This window comes from Equus quagga, chromosome 2 (genome assembly GCF_021613505.1).
Source record: "Equus quagga isolate Etosha38 chromosome 2, UCLA_HA_Equagga_1.0, whole genome shotgun sequence".
In the NCBI taxonomy this organism is placed as follows: Eukaryota; Metazoa; Chordata; class Mammalia; order Perissodactyla; family Equidae; genus Equus; species Equus quagga.
This window is the reverse complement of record NC_060268.1, coordinates 161,056,531-161,080,034: the sequence shown is the minus strand read 5'-3', so window position 1 is coordinate 161,080,034 and position 23,504 is coordinate 161,056,531. Positions and strand designations below refer to the sequence as shown.

Genomic DNA, 23,504 nt, shown 5'->3' with positions numbered 1-23,504 from the left:
GGGCTGGGTTAATCAAGTGACCTCTGTCTGGGAGGGTTCCACCAGTCTTTATTTCAGATCTCCGGTGAGTGAGAAAAGGCTCACTTGCCCTTAGCTGGCCCCATCAGGAATAGCACATCCTCCTACCCTGCCATCAGCTGCTCAGGTATGGAGCGCCCCCCCCCATCCCCTCCACCACTGCGCCCCCTTACTTCTCTGAGTCCTCAGAGGTGAGCAGATTTGTATCTGGCTCTCCTGGAGGGAGGAAAGACCATCCTGCTCTGTCAAGGTTGCTTGTGATGCTGTGCTGGGGAGATAGGGAGCCTGCATGTCATCTTGCAGAATCTTTAAAGGGCACTAAAACATTTAAAAGAAACAAAAAAGACTATGGAAAAAATATCATCCACCAGCAATGAACTTCCTCCTGGTCTGTTTGTGTTACCATATACATTCGACAGATGCAGAATCTGAAATCCAGGGGCAGGAAAACTGCTTCTGAAAATGAAACAGCCTATTGGCAGCATTTTTAGAAATTAAAGATTTATTATGAAGGATAATTAATAATACTGGACTATTTCATACATGCTCACATAGTCTGCCCTGGCCAGAGTTTTTAACATTGAATTGAATTATAGAAATATTCCAGAGTTCACAAGGAAGGTTATTAAAGCAGGAAACAATAACTGCAAGTAGAGTAAGTTAAGAGTGGGACCAAAAGGAATTTTGCAAAAGAAAGAGGGAAGCTTAGAGCTGGTGATGGGGCATACAAAGGAAGGAAGTATGTATGACCAATTTGTGTCTACATTATACATCCGGGAAACGTCTTGGGCACTTTAATCTTCTGATTCTTTGGTGGTAAGAAAGAAGAGAATTGGATAAGCCAGTGTTAACTAGAATTAGTGTTTGGCTCCATTGCTTTCTCCATGATTTAATCCAGAAAGTATGTGGTATGAATTGGGAAAGATTTTCCTCTGTGGAATCCAAAAGGAATGGTATCCAACTACTAGTTGAAGGGACCTTAATAATGTACAAGAATCAGGACTGATCGGACTGGGTCAGCTCCAGGGTCATCCCAGGCAAGTGTCTCTCTAAACATGGCATCAGAATGCTGTTGATGTTCACTAGGGTTTGCATTCCTCCTAACACCCTTGGAGATAAGCATTAGTTTTTTGGCCCAGCGTAGCCTTGTCGTTGAGAAATCTTCCATTTCGAATCTATAGTTCCACCTTGTACCACTTCTTCGAGTTACATGTTTCATAAATTTACAACTACTCTGTTATCCTTAAACTTGTCTTTTTTTCATGTTTCAGTGTTTGACACTTCCATTCTAATAATCTGAGACTGTCCCCTCTCCTATTGTTTTCATTAAAAATTGCTTAGATGTTGAATGTGTTCTTTGTGTGGTACCCATCACTGCTCTTGCTAAATATTTCCAGCTTGCTGCCTTCTGGATACATGGGAGGGTGCTACCCACACATCTCTTCTGTAGGCAGAGCCATGTGACTAATTCTGGCCAACGAGTTGGGAGCAGAAGTGATATGTCTCACTCCCAAGCTAAAGTACTCAGATGCCTGTTGCAGATCCTTGAGAGCACCTTTTCCCTCCTATGGTGTTGTGAATGGAAATATTTGAGGGAGCTGCTCCCCCAGTCTGTGTCCGTGTGTGACCATAATAAGCACAGCACCACCGCCTCCCTGCAGTGCATATGTAGGGCAAGCAAGAAGTAGACCACCTTTGTTTCCAGTCCCTGAGATTTTAACATTGTTCCTTAGCCTAACCTAGCTTATTCTCATTGCTATACTCAAATTTCCTATTTTGTGAAGAAGATGGGGAGAATTGTTGTTTTCCCTGTAGCAGATCCCTCCCACTACCTCCTTTTAATGGCAGCTTTCCAAGTATGTTTATGGAGTCCTCACTGTCTTTCTAAGTGGTACTTTAAGTCAACTGTGGGTTGCATTTGAGTCACAGGCATATTTCACCAAATAGGCAGATACCAAGAATGATGTGTTGTGTCTTTGGTCATGATTATTTAGCTGAAGGAGAATAGGAAATGAACTGTGTGGGCGAGTAGAAGAAGAAGGATGACAGCACAAAGGATAAATGAAATTTGCTAAGACAACACTTTCACTGGACAGAAGAAGAAAAGTAAATTCAATTTGCTTCAGCAGGTCCAATCTCCCAGCAATCGCACATTGTTTCACTTGAGTCTTTATCAATGCAAGTTTTTGTTCTTCTCATTTAGGCTGTCAATACACTTTTCTGTGGATTGCAGTTTATTCTACTCCTTTCATACCCAAAGATTCTCCCAAACATTACAAATTACATTAACTGATAAACAGAATGTGGCAATCCTGAGGATAGAGTTAGGAACTACCTATTCCCGTAGTTCATATTGGTCAGCTGACATGGGACTGGTGTCATAAGTTGTGTGCTTCACAGATGAAGGGGAAATGGCAGCATAAATAATGAAATGCTGCATTTTTTTAATCTCTTAAACCCGCTCAGCCAGACCTCTTTCCAAATATCTTTTGCTCTTTCATTTTGTCAGCCGGTTCAAGGAAAATGTTTTTAAAGGGAATGCCCTAGGATTAGGAGTCAAACAAAACTGAAGTCTAGTCTCAATTCTTCAAATATTAACTGAGTAAACTCAGGTGTGTCCTTTAAGCTCCATGTTCATTTCTATGGAGATACCAGCACTGACACCTAGAACAATCTGTGTTAGAAAAAATAGTAAGAAATATGCCACTTTACCAATATAAAGTGTTCAATGCATATGTAATATATATAATATACTTAAAAGATATATCGAGACATGATCTGGTTAAAACAATAGAGGATAAACACTTCTAGAAGTGGCATGAAAAACATTGAAAACATTATCAAATCCGTCACAGTTTCATACTCATTTGAGTACAGAAGTATATGGTTTTAGTTGAGATTATTCTTGTATGTGATGTAAGTTTCACTTAGTTTTGTTCCTGAGCATAATTTCTTTCCCACAAAGTATGTGCTCTTTATTGAATATCCTTTGATGCAAGTTAAATACATGAAACATATTTTCTGCTACTAGATCATTTTTGCATAGCCTGCCTAATTTTGTAAATGATACAGATAAGGCCAATGAAGCAATGATATAAACGAAAACAAGCCTGGAAAGTTAATTATTTTCACAAGGGACTTTCCCAAAGACTATAAATTAGAAGTATCTTTGTCTGATGAACTCTATTTTCTGGTTTAGTTATTTATATATCTCACTTGAGGAAAAGACGCTCTCAGGGATAAGAAATAAATATCATTCAACCGGTTGAACAAGAAAAGTCTTTCTCTTGAAAATGCTTAGTTTCCTTTTGTCAATGTGATGGACTCTGCAAAATAGGGAAATTCCTTAATTCTTTCTGACAAGTCTTTTCTATTTGAGTTCAAATATTTTTTCTGCAAGTATACGTGTGTGTGGGGTGAGCCCCGTTGCCAAGTGGTTAGGTTCGCACACTCTGCTTCGGCAGCCCAGGGTTTTGCTGGTTCAGATCCTGGGCGCGGACATGGCAACACTCATCAGGCCATGCTGAGGCAGCGTCCCACATAGCACAACCAGAGGGACCTACAACTAGGTACTGGGGGGCTTTGGGGAAAAGAAGAAGAAGAAAAAGAAGAAGAAGAAGAAGAAGAAAGATTAACAACAGATATTAGCTCTGGTGCCAATCTTTTAAAAAAATGTGTGTGTGTGTGCACATATAAGGCATATATATATAAACATATATTTCACACAAATGAATTATACATATTTCACATATATTATACATTTCTGTATGTGTGTGTGAATGTAAGTATATTTCATAGCCCAAACGTTTCTGATGGACCTTTACTAAAAATCCACTGTCAGATTCCCGTAAAGACTTTACCAATCGACTAAAAGTAAGATAGGATAGAAACTTAAGCATTGCAGCACTTTAGAGAACAGAGGAAAAACATTCTACAAGGCCTGTGTTAGAAATCCACTCTTCCTATAAACCTGGAGCACTCTGGAAGATTCCCAGTGTCCAGGAAAAAGAGTAGCCTGATATAGAGAGTAAAGTTGTTTTCAACTTGATTTTATTGCAACCTTGTTTTTCTGCATGGCTTGTTTGCCAGGTGAAAACATTTGAGAGGCTGAGCTTGCACTGGATCTCAGGTGCTCAAACAAGGGTCACCGACAGTCATCTCACATTCCTGTTATTAAGCAAAGCAGGTCGTCTACAGGGCGGTTCAGTTCCATTACCAGTCAGGGACGTCTGCAAGGGACTCTGCTTCAAAACAAAGCCATCAGGCTCTGCTTAATTGATAAAAGGATCAAAGGTGTCATTTTGGCAACTCTTGTGGACTAAGTGCAACTCAACAAATATAAAAGGAAAAAGATTAAGAATTTAACTAGCAGAATGATGGTCAGGAAGTACCTCGTTGTAGTCTTAAATGGCATCTTAAGTTCATGATTAGAGTATTAAAAATAAAGCAAGGAATCCAGAGAAAAGTAATAGGAATGTGGTTTTCCCTGATACCATTTTGGAAATTGCTCAAAAGGATAAGCAAAACAGCAAATTGAGCTGGGTTTCCTACTTTAAACAAGTGACTAGAGATTTACCTTTTATAAAACCTTACCCTATGCTATTACTACCCAGACAAGTTTTTTGCCTCATTTTAGTGTTAAATATGTCATAGCCCAGAATTCCACGGGTCTGTCCAATACAGGTTTGTCAACATGAGGAGCAGCCCAACTAATGTCCCTAATCAGCCAGTTCATTACTTAAGTTGTGGTTACACTTTGTTTCAACTGTATAGTATTTATTTTAGCAGAGCTATATTTACCATTCAATATATATTCAGAAAGTATCTATTCTGTGAAAGCCACAGGGTGTGGTTTGGGGAAGGGGAGGGAAGCACAGAGAGAAATAAGATGGAGTCTACTATCAAGAAGTAAAATAAATGTGCATGAATCTCACCAGAATGTATAAATTGTACATGTCTACTTCTTTAAAGTCCTTGTGATAACAAATGCTCTCTCCAAAAATGGGGGTGACTTTTCTAAGATAATATAGGACAGTTTTTTAAGAGTAGAAATTATTTGATTTGTTAATTGTCCTATTTTGTAACAATTAGGATATGAAGTCAGATCATGCCAAAAAACAATTATATCTACATATTCTGGAATGAAAACTCAAAATCATGTAAAACTCATTTGTATAATTCACAGGTATGATGTTGGGATGCTTGGTAAATATAGTAAATATTTCTGAGTGTGTTTGCTTATAGTCAGTATAACAATTTTGGTGACATTTACTATGACGCTTCTTCTTTCAGATATCAGAACTACTGATCCACAAGCTCAACCAAAACTTGGTGCACTTTGAGCTGAAGCCTGGGGTCCAAGTCTTTGTCCATGCAGCCCACTTAACAGCAGGTCAGTTTCCATGTCTCTGGGTTCTGACTAGTGACTCTAGCAAAGAAGGATCCCAATCTATTGTTTCAGCGTGCCAAGACTAGATGGTGTCACTACTAAAGGGAAATAGGGCATCAGTCTTTGGGGGGTCCCTTGCTTGCCTTTTTTACCTTAATGGGAACCCATAAGGAAACAGAATAAGGTGACTTTCCTACTTAGTCCCTGGCAAAAACCATCAGCGAATCACCTAGATACATACTCCTCAAATGACAGCATACTTCATCTCAACTGAAATCTTGAAAATAAAGTTAACCCTACAAATAACTTTTCCCAGTCTTTCTGCAAAACCTCATTTTCAAATCATTAATGTTACAAAGAATTTTGTTCCTCCTTTTGGGATAAAGTACTACAGCAGAAATAGCTGGACCATGAGTTTAGAGGTTAAAAACAACTGAGCCTGATAAACCACTGAACTCTGGGTTTGAAGGGATGTGCCCATCTAGTCCATCCCTTGTGCTGCAAAATTTGCTTTACAGCATACTCAGTTTCTAAATGAACACTATCTTCAGGCAGCATATTTTGCTGTAAAGTAGCTTAATTTATTAGAAAACACTCCCTTACTGTGTACCAGGGCCTCTGTTGGAAAGAGGAGCATCCTAGGTCAAGCTAGGCAGAGAACTAACCCCACTTTTCCATTTCTCCAATTCTGGAGGCCACTTGTATTTCATACCTTTTTTTGTCCCAAACTTCTCTTCCATTGGTTATTTTTTATACCTGGTTTTTGTTTAACTGATTGTCATATCACATTCCAAAGGTGGTTCAGATTATTTTGCTGAAATTAGAACGTTATTTCAAATGTTACTTAAGGGAGCCTTCCTGTAATGACAACTGGTAGAGCTGGATCAAGCTGAAAAATAAGGATCAAAAAAGTGGGTAATTAGCTGAAACTGGTTTGACCAATGGCTTGCCCAGGGAAACTGATAAAGCAAAGGTGTCCATGGATCCTTAGTTCCCTGTGGCAAAGAAACTCCATTCCTGGTAACCCTGAAGGGTTTATCCCACTGGTGTAAGCTCCAGCTGACAAAGAATAATGCAAAGTCGGGAAGATCTGGAAAATTTCTCCAATTAATGTTCATAGTACATTCCATAGTTGGGAATTTGGGGAGCAAGAGTCAGATTCCTGGGAAAAGGGGCTGGCAAAATGGAGGTATGTTACTTGGAGCTCAAGTAAGCACACTGAGACTTGAAGGAGAGACCCCGCAATATAGATATGTATGATGAAAGGTTACCAAAGAGTGAGAGAACAAGAACAACACAAAGTACAGTTTGAGGCAAAAGCTCAGTCTTAAACTGGGCCATTTTGGAGAGAATGAGAAAATTCTTTGATGTCCAACCATTGTGGCTGTTCAGGGTTCTTCCCCGTTGGATTTGATATTAGGACCGTTTGGTGCTGTAATTCCAAACCTGATTGACTAGCAGTATTGAGCTTCCTATTATGACTGCTCAGCCTCTGGAATAGATGTAGACTTATGTGAGGATAATCAGGTGCAGTTTGAAGAGTAAAGGAAGAGAATGTCAAGGGCTGACATAATAACTGAACCTTTTGCTGTATTGCATTCAGCCATGTTTGTCATAATAGCATTAGAACTGGAGGTACCCACATGTGCAAAGTCACCCTCAGCCAGATTTTATATACAAGAGACAAGGTTTACGTTAAGGCTAGCACTCTTCAGTGATTGAGATGAGGAAATAAAATATATGAGGGATCAGTTTCTCATTAGAGATGGTTCCTAAGTTAGCTGTAGTTATCTGATTATTGTTTTAAACTATTTGAACGGGTTGGTAGACTATATCTACCAAGACAGTGGAGGGAGTTCTCCTTTCATACACAGAAAATCTGGTACGTTGAGTAGGGGTCAGTGGATTGAGACACTTGCCACAATTTCTTTTGTTAAGTTGAAATTAAAACATTTCTATTTGGATGGGTAGGAAGAGAAAGGAGGAAGAAACCTGGGGAAAAGAAAGAACAGTGAGGAAGAGAATTTGAGACAGAACTTACACCTCAACTCCCTTTCCCTTTCTCTCATCCCCCTGCAGGTGGGAGAAAATAAAAATTAAAAGAAAAAAGGACCACTAATTGCAAGATTTCATGTCTCCTAAGCAGGATTGCTAATACCTTCCCAGGGACCATTACAGCACACTCCTGCGTTCCATTAATTGCTCAGCAGATGTTCAGCAGCCTTCTTTTAAAAATGTTTGAGCCAGAGTATGTTGCTAATGAGAGAGGCAATGCATAATTTGGTTTGTCTCCAAGGAACAAGGACTGTCTCCTTTCAGGAATTTACTAGCCTTACTTTGTTTTTCAAATTCAGTTCCCTATTGCTTTTATGGAAACACAAGGTAAGCATTTCCAGATACCTGGATGTCATTAGAGACTGGATTTAGTTTGTTTCCTCCCCCGTACCTGCAGGTCCTATTTGGGAATTCATTAACTCTGACATCTAAGCTGAGCTACACTTTGAACGCAGTCCTTGTTTTGTTCTTAGTCATTCCTATGCTTCTTGATTTCTATGCAATCCTCTTGAGGACCTAACCACTTTTGACAGCTATGTTTTGGAAATTTCTCTTTGCAAGGAGAGATTTGAAAATATATGAGACTAGAGGGAGAATGAGAAGGTGTTACTAAGAAGGCTGAGGGAGGGCCATGGCCTGAGTGTCTCTCTTTGACCTTTAGGACCTGATGGCAGCTGACATCCATATTTAGCAGACAGAGCTCATGATGTTGCAAAAAGAGCCAGAGAGTTGGAAAAGGGAATAGAAATCTATCTAGCTGGGGACTGGAAATAGTGGTGTTTTGACTGAAGTGTTCCTTTGCTCATGGTATTCTCGATCAGAGCATTTCTCCACCCTTCTCCACCTCTCTACATCTTCTAAGTCTCTTTGTGTTTTAAGGCTCAAATGCCAACATTTGCATGACATCTTTCTAGAGACCTTTACCTGGAGACATCTATCCCTTATCTGAACTCACACGGAGTAGAGTCTTGAGGACACAGTTCATCATATCTTTATATTGTCTCCACCATTGTGCCTAGCAGAGAATTTGCACATGTCAGATGCTCAATAAATATTGCTTTTATAAATAATTAGATATATAATTAATTTATAATCTGTAGAGATATATTCAAAATCCCATTCCCCCAGTTAACTTTGGGATTCAGTTCATTCAGTTGTGAACCTGTCTCCACGACATGCTTCTCACCAATTAGTGAGTAGAGCCTTGCATTGATTTATCCAATAAGCAGCCAGGGAAAACCCAACTCTGTGTTTTTCTTATGTAATGTATCCGTTTAAGATGTTTTATAATCGTTTATATACACATTGTGGGGAATGGGTATGTTGAAGGAAAACTAAAGTTCTGTCTGTGTCCCAAAACAAGAGATCCTAGTGAAAATAGGAGAGGAACTGGCAAGAAAGCTTTTCCTGAAAGACCCTGAAACAAGTATCACTTATTGGCCCTTATTTTACTGCTCTGGTCACTGGCAGGAGTGTTTCCAATATCAGAGAGCAGGCTACTTAATGACAGAGCTCAGGGTCACACACCTTCGACTGCACTGTCTTTACCTTATCAAACAAACCAGACCTTCTCCACATCCTTTGTGACATCTCCCTTGTGCTCTCTCTCTCCCGTGCTTTTATCCTGGCCTTCTATTGTTTACTTATTTATTTATTCATTTATTCATTTGTTTATTCAGTTATTTATTTATATTAGTCTTTATTTATTTATATTCTTCTATATTTTAAGAGCTATGATGTCATCCTAGAGAGAGTTTTTCCAGCAAGACTCACAGGAAGCCTCTGAATCTGATGCAGAACGTTTGATTTCTGTAGGGGCTTATGAAAGAACAAACCTGAGCCGTTAAGAAAATATCCCTAAAATGCCAGTAGTTTTCTCATTGCCGCCTAGTCGCCTGGAATTTACTCAAGAGCAAGGTCCATTTCAGACTTATGATCTTATTTCTCGCATGACTCCATGCCCCTCTTTGCCATTATTCCTTTAAAACTATGGTCCATCTGGGGATATGAGATAAATAGGCACCCTCACTCCACACTGGCTAGATCTGAGGCACAAATACGAGTTGCATGAAGCTTTACTAATTCTAAATGAAGAGAATGAAAAATATTCCATGTAAAAAGTTTAATAAAGATGAACCTTAATGTTGGATGGGAGTTCGTCAAAAAGAGAAAATAAGCATGACAGGTTCAAGAGCTGTGTGAGCAGAGGCATAGCAAGGTGACATGGTATGGTTTCTGTATAAAGTGATGCATAGTTTGACATGTTTAGGACATCTAGATACACACCCTCAAGTATTCCTATTTGCTATATTTACCGAAGGTAAAATTATGAGCAGAGGAAAGAGAGAAGGATAAAATTCACGGAAAGCAAATATGCCAGTGTATTATAAACTTTGTCGTTCATCCTCCTGTATGCTAGTGAGAAAAGTTTCACTAATGCAGGTTTGAGATTACAAAGTATGATAAACACGGAAAAGAGAAGAAGTACCAGATGAAAGGATTTTTTAAGTAATAGGTTTGCACAACAGTCAATAATCCTTTCTCTTTTTAACAAAGTATTTACACATTTTACAAGAAATTTTCAACCCAGGTGGCAAGAGAGGGTGTTTATTAGATAGAGATGGAGACCTAGGAGTAATAGCCTCATTTTTGTCTGCCAAAGAAGGTAAGTTTAGGGATGCATGTTGGATTTGATGTCATAAGACATATAAGGAGGATGGAAATAGGGTGCTGAAACTCAGGTGAACAGACCAGAACCAGACTATTCATTAAACTATGGGCTTTAATTTACCACCTTTTAGTAGATTGTCAGGTGAGAGGAATCTGCAGATAAATTAAAGCCCCAATTGCTGGTACACATCTTTCAAGTTACGTCAAACTCTGTATCTTTGCTCCTATGAGGACCCATGGTCATGAGTAAACTTGGTCGTTAAATTTGGAAGTGGGGATGGCAGTAGCGGGGAAGCAGCTTAAAAACTTGCTGATTCTTCTGTGGTAGAACGGATTCGAGCCTACATGAGAATGGAAGTTAAGGACAGAGCAAGAAAGGCATGAGAATGGAAGTTAAAGACTGAGCAAGAAAGGCGTAACACTGCCGCTTTATTTGAGAGCATAGAACCTAAATAAACTGAGTCACACTAAATTACAAGCAACAGCACCTCAGGGATCATTTGCGTTTCACAGACTCGTTTATTGGGCAAATAAACTGAAACTTGGGTGGTGGGACTGCTACAGAGATGCACTGGAAGAACAGGAGCAGACTGGTTCCCTCAAAACATTTGGGATAAATGAAACCCTGTTCTGTGGTTGGAAAAATTCTGTGTAAGGCAGTGTAGGAGATCCCTGCTGTCAAGCCGCTGTTCTGGAACCCGACTCTACATCACAATCACCTAGGAAGCTTCATAAAAGTAGAGATTTTTCAAGCCTCGCTGCGCACACCCCGAATCAGAATCCCAGTGAGCGATATCTGGAAATTGCATCTTTAACAAGTTCCCCAGATGATGCTTATGCAGCCAGGCCTTTCACCAGTCTTCACTATCACTCTTCCAGAGCATTCCACGAACAGAAATCCATCTGCGTACTAAGGAAAGGTTCATGTCTATCTCCAGCAGTAAATCTGATTTACAACTCAGGGCATCCACTAAAACAGAGGCATGCATTAAAAAAGAAGAGCTTGTGATATTAAGTGTAAGAGGAAATTAGTAATAAACATTAAAATCTAATTTCTCGGCATATTTGGAGCCAATCTAATTGGCAGAATGGGTAGACAACAGTGGGAGCAGGGAGAAAAATGAAGCATGTCTCTGAATCTGGGATGTACTATATCCATAATCTAGATGAATGGGAAAGGCTAGCCAAGAGCTGTGGCCATGAAGCAGTTGAAAAATGATTAAAGTGTGAACTAAAATCTTAGTGGCAGATGCAATTGCATAGCCATGCGTTTTATGAAAGCTAAACAAATGATATTATCTAGATGCAATTAATGTGCTAGTATGAGCAGACAATGATACATCAGCATCTCGCTATGTTTCTGCACATGTTGGAGAATCAAGGGCTCTTCTAACCTTGGCTTTCCAGTAGGGTCACTGCTTTCCTGGAGTTTTAGATACATATGATTTTTAAAAAAAGTGAAAGGTTAATATTTCTTAAAGGAAAAGCCTTAAATCCCCGGTTGAATAACAGAAAATTTTGAATACACAGTAACACTGCTCCGACCCCCTCCTGGAGCAGTTGCCTTACTTAAGCTGTTAAATTCAGGAAAACTGTCCTTTGTCAAGGGTGTGTGCAGGTTTTTAATAAAACTCTTATCCTGTGTTATCTTGGCCTTCTTGGTTGCTGCTGACTGGTTCAATTTCTTTTTCAGGTGTAATAAAAAGATATTATCACAGAGATATTAGAGAATTAATATTTCCAGGCTTCAGTTGCTACCGCTGGGTGTGTTATGAGTAAATGTGGGATGGGATAGGAACTTAGAATTTCAGCCTACGCCAGGATACATCATGAATCCTGCCCCACAGTTTTACTTTGAGAAAGACTCTTTCCACTTGAAGGCAGAATTAGCATTAGTCAAGAAGCTTTAGAAAATACAATATAACTTAAGCTACGTCGTTATAGATGCAGATGCCAAATCGTGGAGTTGTGGAGCTCTGAACTATAGACTGAAATAAATTGTTGCAATAACATTTTCCATTTAGGGATGAAATTAGTACTAGTGAAATTCTTCCACAGCCCATAAACTTATCTGTCTCGTTAGTCTCTGGTTGCCTTATTATCTACACAGTTATCCTTTACAAGTCTTTTGTGAGTAAAATCATGCTAGTAGTAGTTTTCCTTCTTTCAGTTTTTCCCCAAAATAAATATTTTTTTTTCCTTTACAAGTAATTAGGCTGTTTCACAGACACATAGACCCAGTGGCTTTTGACAGTTATTAAGCTATTATGATGTTATGATAAGTAATAACAGATGCCAAGATATCTAAACATATCCCTCTCCCCAATGTGATTAAATGAATGTGATATTTTCATAAATATACCAAGAGCCAGCAGTGAGGTTTAGCTGCTAAGAGAGTCTTTCTTCACCATTTTTTCCTAAGATTCCCTGGGCCCATAAAAGGGCCTGAAATGACCACTGGGTAACTGGCCTGAGGATATACCTAGAAACTGTGCAGAGAATAGTTAGTGGGAGCGATCAGATGAATGGTTCAGAAACAAGGTACGCACATACATCAGGCTGGAAAAAAGTGGGAGTTAGGATGCACGAGATATAGTTCCCCAAGGGGAAGACAAGGCAAATAGTCCAGAGAAATTGACAGGAAAAAAAGAAGGCAAGAGAACACAATTGAAACACAGAGAAGATACCAGAACCCAAAGCAAGCTACCTTTTAGACACCAATTCCTTATTCCTGTCCTGGGTTATATCTGTTGTGTCTGCGTAAGCTTTAATAGCATTCCCTTTCATTCTTAAAGTATCTGGGTTTAGAAGTGAACATTTATAGTCATCTTACTTATACCATGCCACCCTGCCAGTGTTAGCAGAAGTCCATAGCAAGAAGTGGGCAATGTAGAGCCCAAAGGTAAGAATTGCTAACTGGATATTTAACCAGTTGAAAGAGAAGAGTTCTTTGAAAAGAGAAGGTATTAGTAAGGTGTTGCTGTGTAACAAACAACTCAAAAACTCAGTGGCTTAACAAAAAAGAAGCATTTATTATTCCTTATGATGTGAGTCTATGGATCATTTGGTTGGTTCTGGTTTTGTCTATCTTCGTTTTTTGTCTGCAATCAGCTATGAATTATTGGATAGAGAGTTCTACCGATCTTGATTGGGGTATCCCGCATGTTGGGGCTCTGCTGGCTGTAGGCTGCCCTAGAACAGCCTTGGCTGGGATAATTCAGCTCTCCTCCAGGTGATCTTTTATCCTTCAATAGACTACCTTGGGCTTGCTCACACATGGCAATGATAGGATTCCAAGAGAGAGAGCAAAAGCGCACAAGGCTCACAATTGGCACACCATCACTTCTATTTCATTCCACTGTCAAATCACATTATCGTGCTAGCTCAGATTCAGGAGGTGAGGAATCAGATATCACCTCTTGGTGGGAGAAGTTTCAAATTCCACAAAGGTTGCACACAGTGAGGGGTTGATTCAGCAATGCAATTAATTTATGTGAGGCTGACCATTCTCTTAGGGGAGACTTGAAATGCTTTTAGGTAGTTTAGAAAATTGTCCTAGAGCTATAACCAGATTGAGCTACTTACTATTAGCAATCAAGGGGTATGTTTTGTTTGTTGTGTTTTGTGACCCAGGGAATAGAAAGGTCAAGCACACTCTAAAGATAAGGACTAGAGGTTTTATGAATGACAGTAGGTGGGGCCTACCATGCCATGCTCTCAAACTTGTATGCATAATATTGCACCATATTGTTGGTGTTAAAACTTGGAAATAAACCAAACAAAGGGGGAAGCCAGTGGAAGGAGGTGCTCAGGGTGAGGCATTTCCTAAAGCGTGTTGTGTGGAACTGTGGTCTGCAAGGGTCTGTGGTCTAATGAGTGTGTGAAACACCGTGGTACAGTTAAATGACTTTCTTTCCTGCAGGACTGCTGTGAGCTTTTAATATACTGAGGACATCAGGGATCTCCAAGATGGGAAAACACCATATATACCATTTCCCAAAATTATTTGAGCGTGGAACTCTTCCATCATCTTTCAGGGCTTGTTTTCTATAGAATATGCTTTCAGAAATGTGATAACAATGATATGACAGTGATAAAAATATCGAGCACATACATGTGCCAAACACCATACCAATGCTTTATACATTCCATCTTGTCTTATTCACACAACTTTCTAAAACAAGCATGTGTTTTATCTCCATTATGCAGGTGAGGAAATTGAGGTTCAGTGTAAGTTATTTAGCCTGTAAGTGGCCAAGTCAGAATCTCAGTCCAAAAAGGGACCATATCAATTACTTTACTGCAAACGTGGAGTTTTGAGTTTGCTCTCATACATGCAACCTGTGACCATTTATGTAGCACTCACTGTATATCAATCACTTTTCACAAGAAGACTGTTATTATTGCTGTATTATTATAGTCAACCCAGGTCCTTATTGAATAGAATATCATAATTCAATGCAGTTCTGAGTTGCTTGCAGGATTTTAGAAATGGTGTGTATGGCACCAGACTCAGAAATGTTGAGTCGCTTGCAGTACTGTGGTGTCTGTGCTTTACTCTGTGCATGGATAATGGCAAAGAAGCTCCTCAGCACTTTCCCCTACACTTCTACCTTGTTTAGGCTGCAACTGGAGAGGGATTAATTTATGCTAATTCCACACAACAAGCTAAAGCCCATTTATCACAAGTTTCCATTCCTCAGCAAAACACACACAAACACACCTAAGTATTGGGCACACTAAGATATGCAACTGCTGTTGTGTGGAACGATAATAGGCCCGTTTATATTCAGGCACAGATCAGCAAGCAGAAGCCACCCACGGAACACAGAGGGCAGTGGTACTCAATCTCTCACCGCTGCTGCCTGCCTGCCTCTGAGAAGCGACTAAGTGATGCAGAGCTGGGGAGGGAGAGCAGAGAGCACACGTTTTAGAGCTCGGGATACAGAAGCTCATTTTCCCAAAATAACATGCTAATTACTTAACTATGTTAATGCTGCTTGTTTACGAATGAGGATTTGAGTGGGAATGATTTAGAATTGGAAGATTTAAGCTTGTGACGGGGAGAGAGAAGAGGAGGAGGGGAAGAGAGAGGAATAGAGTCCATTTGTGTGTGTGTGTTTGCTTTCTGTGTTCGTGAGAGCCTGGCCAAAGCAATCTCCTCTCTTTAGTTTTCCATTTGTTTCAAATACTAACCCTTTCAAGCATCCTTTTTGGTTGCTCCATAACACTGATAACTCTGCTTATTCTCAAAGAGCAGTCAGGTAGGAATTAAAAGTTTAGCTAATATAGCCTACCTACCTTTAACCCTCCTAATAGTCTATGGCTCCTCTCTGGGCCTCCATTTGTTCTCTGTCAAATTAAGGGCTTGCATTAGAAAATTACCTTTAAAATATCTTCCTGTTATCATTTCCTTAAGTGTAATAATGGTATTGTGATAATATCGAGAGAAAGAGAGAGACCTCATCTTTTAGAGTTACAGATGAATTTATATGACAGCTGAGATTTGCTTCAAAATAAGCCAGTACTTGAGGGTTGTGGGGACTGGATGGAGGTGGGAATAAAGTAATATTGTCTGTGAGTTATTGTTGTTGAAGCTGGATGGCGGGTACATGAGGCTTCGTTTCTCTGTGCACACATACCACCCATATGCGTATATGTATACAAATACGTGTCATCCAAGTTTGAGTATGTGAGCTATGATTCCAACTGGTCCTTTTAAAACTTAGTAATCTTTTAACTTGTGTCGCTTGTTAATTTGCTTCTTATGCTATAGTTTTAGCCCTAATCCGCATCCTCAGAAACATCTTTTTAAATTTCTGATATCTCCCACTGAAATTGGCCCAGGTTGAATATATAGAAAATGTGTATGTATGTGTGTGTGAGATGACCCGGGTTCAAGTATTAGTTCTTGCATTTACTAGTTCTGAATCCTTGGAATGACACTAATGAGAATTTCACTGTTTTTATCTCTTCAATGGAGATCGTAGCCCCTGCCTTCCATTTGTGAAAGTCAGTTGCGATAATATCTATGACAAATGGAAGGTCTTCTCCCCTTGATGACATCCTAACAGTTGTGGCATGAGTTCCAAAGTATTTCTGGACCCCTTTGCTGATGGAACGCTGTTTGCCTGTGTAAATGAAGGAGACCTTTCTTTTCTAATTTTGGGCTGAGAGCACCTTTGCCTTGGATGCTCCACTGCAGTGGAACTACACCTGTCTTCTCACACACACACTCACACACTCGCCCTTCACAGCTTAAGCACCGCTTAATTTACAGAGAGAGAATCAGAGGGATTGCTTAGTTTTCATGCTTCCTGAAAGCTGATTTGACTAAAACAACTAAGCCTGTTTTCTGAGAACCAGGGCTTGACTTTTGTTTTTCACCAAAACTATTTGGTATATGGAATATGCTTTCCAGCAGGGGTTACTGAGTGGCTGGGATGTGATCCTGCAATAACCAAAGCAGAAGCAGCCTCAAGTCTTGTCTGAGACCATCAGTATTACAGCCCCCTACTCCTGAACCTTTGTACCTGGGTGACCAGAATGTTGCCCTCTTGGTTCTCAACACAGAAGAGCCACAGAAAATGATGCTTAAAGGTCACCTGCATTTCTGGGTATGAGGCTTTGCTTAAATTGACAGATGGTAAAGGTCAGCATTCAGGCTTCTAAGGGGTACATGTGGCTTGTGTTTTATGCTTGAGCTATGCTATATTTGCAAAAGGTCAGTTTTCAAGAGAGTGAAAATTAATTGCAAACAAAGTCATTAAAGTACAACAGGTTTGACCGTGAAATGGAGGATGGTTTGGAGTGGAGACATTTGTTCCTCAGAGCTGCACTCTAAGGGCAGGCTCAGGGAGGGGGAATCTTTGATAGCTGCAAAGGCATCTATTTAGTCTGAGAGGAGCACTCACTGCCTCTGAGAGGCTGGGGCTTCCTGGCATGAGCTGTCAGGGCTCTGGGAAGTTGAAGAGACAACACTGGATTGCTCACCCCTGCTCCAGCCTCAGAGTGGCTGCCTTTGTAAAATATTCACTTAGCCATCAGTATCCTGTGTGCAAAAATTATAAGCATGCTCCATGACTCTCCCGTTCTTTCTCTCACCTGACAATTGCTGGGATAGGAGTGAGAGAGAGTAGATAATTCATAAAAATATTCCTTTAGGGGGTGTTTCTGGTTATTTGCATTGCATAGAGAGAAAAGTTTGCATTCAGAGTATATGAAAATTTAATAATTATGTTATTGTAAATATTGGTTAAAAATAATAATATCAGCAACTGTAGCAATAAAAGCTAATACTTATGGAAGGCTTAATATGTGCCTGTCACTGTTATTAGTGCTCTACATACACGAAGTCATTTGATCCCCACAAAAACCCAATGAGATGTGTATTGTTCATCTCACCACGTGAGGCACATTAACGTGAAATAACTTGCCCAGGATCACACAGCCAGCACATAGTAGAGCTGGCCTGGAATCCAAGCTTTCTGGCTCCGGGGTCTGTGCTTTGAATTGCTTCCCTGCACTTTTTCAACAGGCCAGCTGGAGCATTCTGGGAGCTGACACAGGCTCAGATGCATGCACATATGGATATATGTGCATCCCATGTGGTTTTCTGGGACTCACCATGCCTCTTGTGAACAGTGTAAGCCTCTTACAGAGTCACACCTGCCCGTATCTCTGCTCATGACCATACTTTTTTTGTCCCCTAGCTCCACTCGTGGACCTCACTCCAACCCACAGTGGATCTGCCATGCTGATGCTGCTATCAGTGGTGTTTGTGGGGCTGGCGGTGTTCGTCATCTACAAGTTTAAAAGGTACGTGTCCCTCCATCCATTTCTCCCCTCCCTCTTCCTTCTCCCTGACAGGTTCAGAAGCACGTGTTGCAGTGACATACGTCTCCCGGTCATAGCAGTGATGGTTTCTGTTAATGTTTTAGGAAGATCCCGGGGATTAATGTTTATGCCCAGATGCAGAATGAGAAAGAACGAGAGATGGTCAGTCGAGTCAGTCACACTGAAAGCAGGTCCCATATCCCTCAGACTGAACTAAGGAGGCCTGGCCAGCTGATAGATGAGAAGGTGGAATCCCAGCTCATAGGTAAATGATTCCCAGTAGCCATCAGCTGTCCAGCCAAGTAGTCAATGGCTGATTCTCTCTCTAACCCTTTTCTGGCTTGATGTAACCACTTTCTTCTGCTCTAACATCCCTGAGAGAAACAGCTAAGATGCCTCTTTCCCTGCTTCCTTCCATTGGAATAAGGAAAAAAAGCCTTCTTGCTCCTGTCTAGTTTTTTTCTCATGAGTTCATTCTTCTTTTTGCAAAAAATTTTGCTAAAACATTGGCCTTCAAAATCTTCATGGGCAAAGAGCAAAGCATTTACTCTAACAATATACAAAAAGGAGGGGCCTCAGAGGCTGGATCTGTGGTCTGGAGGGCCGGGCAGGGTTTGAGGAACAGGTTTTGTAATGACCAGAACAAGACATGGCAGCCTGACCTTGAGACAGCTCCAAGGATGGCAGATCACTCCAGAATACTCAGAGAGGAGAGACATCATGAGACTAGTAGAGAAGGGACAGACTCATCACCCTGGGATTTTTTTAAATCTAGCAGTAATCTAAAAACTATCCCCCGGGAAATATGGAACCTGAGAATTTTAAGGACAAGAAGCATAAAGCTTGCAGGACATCCCAGGAATGGGACATCCTGAGAGAGACCACTGGAGGGTTAGACTGTTACAGAGCAGAATGGCAGATCTCTTCCTCTTTTCGGCTGCCCCCTACCAGAAGTCTTAACATGGACTTCACATTTCAATAGAGCTCTCTGCCTGTGAAGTAAGCATGGGAATCCAACAGCTAGGTGTAGGGAGTCTCAAGTGAAATTGTCAAGTCCTACTATTTATTGCAGAGGAAATTTTCCAGGAAGTTAGACAAACCCGAGGAGACACTATTGTGATCCTGTCTTTTGGCATCAGGAGTTGAAGCTGTAAATGTTCCCAGGTTCCTGCATTGCTGACTATAATGCATAAATTATGATATAACCATTCAGGCTTCACTCTAATGGGATGTTGCCAGACCACCTAGAAGGCCTTATAAGATTTTTAATCTGTTACTTGGGGAAAAAATGAGTACCTAAATGGAAACATAACCCTCTCTTTAAATGGATATGGGAAAGTTCTGTGGCTGCATTAAGGGGAAATTTAAATGCAATAACTGGCTCGTATGGGAGGTAATAATAACAACTACAGCCACATCTGGTGTCCAATTTTCACAGTGTGCTTTCCTTTATTTGGGGAGACAGGGTGATAAATGCGTAATTGCTTTGGGTTAAAAAGAAAAAGGCTTTTCTGTCTTCAAGTCCAGAAAGCGTTCACCCTGTCTATTCACTTCTAAAGCTTCTAAGTGCATTTTTGTGGGTCATTTGGTTTTCAATCCCATTTCCACGGGGTACGAAGCACAGCCGCTGTTTACGTTATTAAAGTAGCAAGCCGTCCTTCTCCAGGAACGTCTCTCAGCACATTGCAAAGTCTCTGACACCTTTCCATTTCCAGTGTCATTAAATGAGTAAGTGTTACACGTTTTCTCTTAGGAGAGTAGCTTTACCCTCCCCTCCCTCCCCTTCTACTCAACCTGGTGACTCATCTCTCCGATTGCAAAGAGCAAGACACGCCACTCCACCTTCAACGCCAAAGCGGGGATCTGCTGGGGCACAATTTGCAATTTAAGGAAAACCCCCAAAGGCTACAGGCGACCTGCTGATCAGGAAAGAATTTCGCTCTTGTCAAGTGCATCATCCTTCATGACCACTAACTTTGTGTTTTTTTTCTTTCCTTTGTTGTTCTGTTTCCTATTTCGCCAGGAAGTATTTCCATAGTTGCTGAGAATCAAAGCACAAAAGAAATCCCTACCTATGTAAATGTTTGAATGGAGGACGCCAGTAAAAACAAAAACAAACAAAAAATAAAATAAAAACAGTCCAAGTCCAAACAAACAAACAAACACTCACTGCATCGGGACTTTTTAATTCTTCAGACACAGACAACAAGGGTTTTTAGCTTTAAGCCTGTGCATGTGGACAATACCTTGAGAACAGGCTTGGAGGGCAGTGTACAGGTGCTGTATTTTACTGGAAAAACACTCCCCTCCCCCTTTCTTCTTCTCTCTCTTTTTTCTGATCGGTCGTGTTTGTAGAAAATTCATAACATATAAAAGCCAAGGAAATCTGCATGTATTTTTGGAAATATTCTTGGCTCTAGATTTAACAGCTATTTTAGCACTCCAGGCTGGCGGGTGGATTAGCCACCCCGGCCCCTTTCATAAGACACAAAGACATGCACAGGAGTCTGAAACCCTGAGCTGTTTCTCTGTTCCGCTTTTCTTATTGCCATTTGCCCTTCTCAGTTATCTTTCGTGGCCCTGCGGGCCAGCAGTGGCCACAAGGCTGCTTTCTCCACTGTGTGCGGCCACAGGGACTAAGAAGCGACTTGAAGTTTCACATATGCAGGCAGAGTAGGGAAGAAAGGCAGGCAAGGGGCAAGCGTGTTGGAAGAGGACCTTTGTTTCCTGTTCACCCCTTCCCATCAGGGCTGCTTTCTCTGGCAGCTTTCCCCACTCCTGCCCCAAAGTAGGTAGAAAACAGAATCCCAGGTACCCATTGTTCTACTTTCCCATTGTTTGCTACCCATGTGTATTCATGATCTGTTGATGTCTTTGTATCTCTTCCTTCCAATCCCCAAGTTATCCTTCAACTGCTCCTACTTTTTGTCCCCAAACATGTTGCTAGATTCTGGGCATTAATCCTGTTGTCCCCTAAATACTGACCCAGCCCCTGCCAACCCTGCCTCCACCACCCACAGGTATCTGATCGCTCCGTCAGTTTTGTCAGTTTTATACACTCCCAAGCATGCCAGCTTACATACACACTGACCAAACTGCATCCTGGCCTGCAGGGTTCCACTTCCTGTATCCTTTGTCTCCTCCTGTAGAACCTGCTTCTTCCAAATATCATCACTTTTCCCACCTAGAAACACGTAACGTGTGTGAAAGAGTTGAGACATGCAAAGCAATTCAAACCTGGCCCTGTACATTACAAAAGAAAGCATCCAGATAGATAATGGTATTCTCATACCTTAACAAAAATCTCATGCGGTCAGATTCCAAAAGGTTCTTGTGAGAATTGTTTTGAATGTGTTACCCTGTGGCAGGGCAGTTTCCTCCTGTGATGGTTACTCTTACTGAGTATTTCCTCTCTCACAGTAGAGTAAAAGTATTTGTAAAATAAAACTGATTTCAACCAGAAGAAGAAGCAGGCTAATGGATTTAATGTTTAGGAGTCTCAAAAAGTCTGAGAATACACAGAGGTCTTATCTTCACCAGGATGAGATTTCGATGATGTAGGATGGTCCCCGACATTTCACAGGTGTGCCCTCTGATCTCTGAGTATCACAGTATCAGCAAAAGACAAATCAATAAGCATAAAGCCGGGGGAGTTAGCTGACTAACTAAAACAGAGGGGCTCAAAGCATGAAGAAATCCCTGTTTTTCCAGGGCAGTCATGAAAGAAGGCCCAGAGAAGGGAAGGAGCAAAAGTATGTGGAGCAGAAGCCCTTGGAGTCTTAGGAATTGGGCAAAGCCCGTCTAAAATCTAGGAAAAAGTGGTTTTGAAAAACCGCTCAGAGAGTGCAGCCTCCTTCTTGGCCATGTCCCCAAGCCACCAACAGAGTATAACAGGGCTCTGTGGTCGTGGGGGTGTCCTGAAGATTCTGCAGATCCGTGCCCCTTTGTAGCTCAGCAAGGGAGGAGAAGCCAAGCGGCAGTCAGAAGTTAATCAAGCAGAAGGTTTGGTGGTTGAGGATGCCCGGTAGGAATCTGGGCAATGGATTATGCCTGAGGCAGCCATCTGTTTGTAGAACTCAATTGATCCCCAACCTGCCAGGCTTCCTATCCCATAGGAAACATCCTCATTGATCCTCTTCAGTTGGAGCCTCCCAAATTGAATCTGGAAGACAAAGTGTTTGGAAACCAAAAGAGGCTCACTCAAAGCAGCACAGGGAGTCCTCAGAGTTGCAGTTCGGTTGATTTTAATTGGAAAATTATGAAAAAATGGAATAACAATCTAGCACAGTGCCTTGCCTAGAGGAGGTATCAAGAAAATGATTTGTTTAAAAATAAATGAATGAATACATGAGAAGACATAGGGAAGAATGGGCTTGTAAGTCCTAATTAAAAACAGAGGTGGACATGAGACGCCTGGCATTTTGGAAAGTGATCAACGATGGCCAGCTCTAGATTCTGCATCTCCAGGGTCCTCATGTGCCTCTCCTCAAAGCTCCCTCCCACCTGTAGGAGATTCCTGAGGCCAGGTGCTGCTCAGAGGGGCCCTCATTGTTCTCACAATCTAGCTCCATGCTTCTCAGGAGTATCAGCATCACCTCGGACTTGTTAGAAATGCAAATTTGGTGTACCCCTCTCCCCAGACCTACTTAATCAGAAACTCCAGGCGTGGAGCCCAGCAATCTGTTTTCACAAGCTCTTAAAGTGATTATGATGTCCACTAAAGTTTGAGAACCACTGAACTAGGCCATTCGAGCTCAATCCCAAAGAGAAGGTAGTAATGAGAGCCTGCAAATGGGAGGTATCCAAGTGCCTACCTACTCCCTAGCAGCAGGTGCAAACACAATAGGAGTTGGGTGGGCATGAGGCAGAGAGTGGGTGGGGAGAGATGGATGTGGAAGGTAAGATTCAGGGCAAACTAACAATCTGACATTGCCGCCTTTTCCAAAATCTCAGCAGGCAAACTGTGCGTGCTGTACCCTGAACTACCCAACCAACATTTTCTCCTTTGCCTTACTCCTAATTGGATTCACTGTCCAAAATGCAGAGGTTTGCTTTGCTTTTTTTCAGAAGTTCCAAACAGCAACTTTGAGAGCAGTGGGGTGCTTGGCAGCTGTTCTGTGTTTTCCAGGATTCCAACTGAGCATTGAAATCCCTCATTTGCCAACTTATTTTTATAGGAAGCCAATTAAAAAAAGAAAAAGTTTTCTTATAGTATCGGAACTATGTCTAATTTTAAAACAACTTTTCTGATGTATTTTTTGTTAAATACTATGTAGTGTAATGTATAATTGCTCTTGTTTATTGCTTTTACAATCATATTTATTAAACAGATAATGTCTCTAAAGTCTTGGGCTCAAGGTGTTTATTTTATCTCAAATCTTGGTATTCAGTCTTGATATAGAAGTAATGCATCTATAGGATTTCATTAAGGCTAATTATAGTAAGCACCACAGGCTTGAAGGGTTTGTTTTTTGGGGGTTTTTTTTGGTAACAAAGTAGAATATATTCTACTACTTGAATTCTACCTGCATTTCAG

The 23,504-nt window shown here is 40.9% G+C and overlaps 1 protein-coding gene across 1 annotated transcript in view; it reads left to right on the top strand.

The window, feature by feature from the left end:
* Positions 1-23,204, top strand: part of SORCS1 (sortilin related VPS10 domain containing receptor 1) — a 476,329-nt gene extending 453,125 nt beyond the window's left edge. Inside the window, exons 24-27 of the mRNA XM_046654074.1 lie at positions 5,311-5,410; positions 17,845-17,950; positions 18,073-18,233; positions 23,036-23,204. Of these exons, the coding sequence (XP_046510030.1) occupies positions 5,311-5,410; positions 17,845-17,950; positions 18,073-18,233; positions 23,036-23,115 (447 nt within the window). The 3' untranslated portion in view covers positions 23,116-23,204. The remainder of the gene's footprint in view (positions 1-5,310; positions 5,411-17,844; positions 17,951-18,072; positions 18,234-23,035) is intronic.
* The last annotated feature ends 300 nt before the right edge of the window (positions 23,205-23,504 follow it).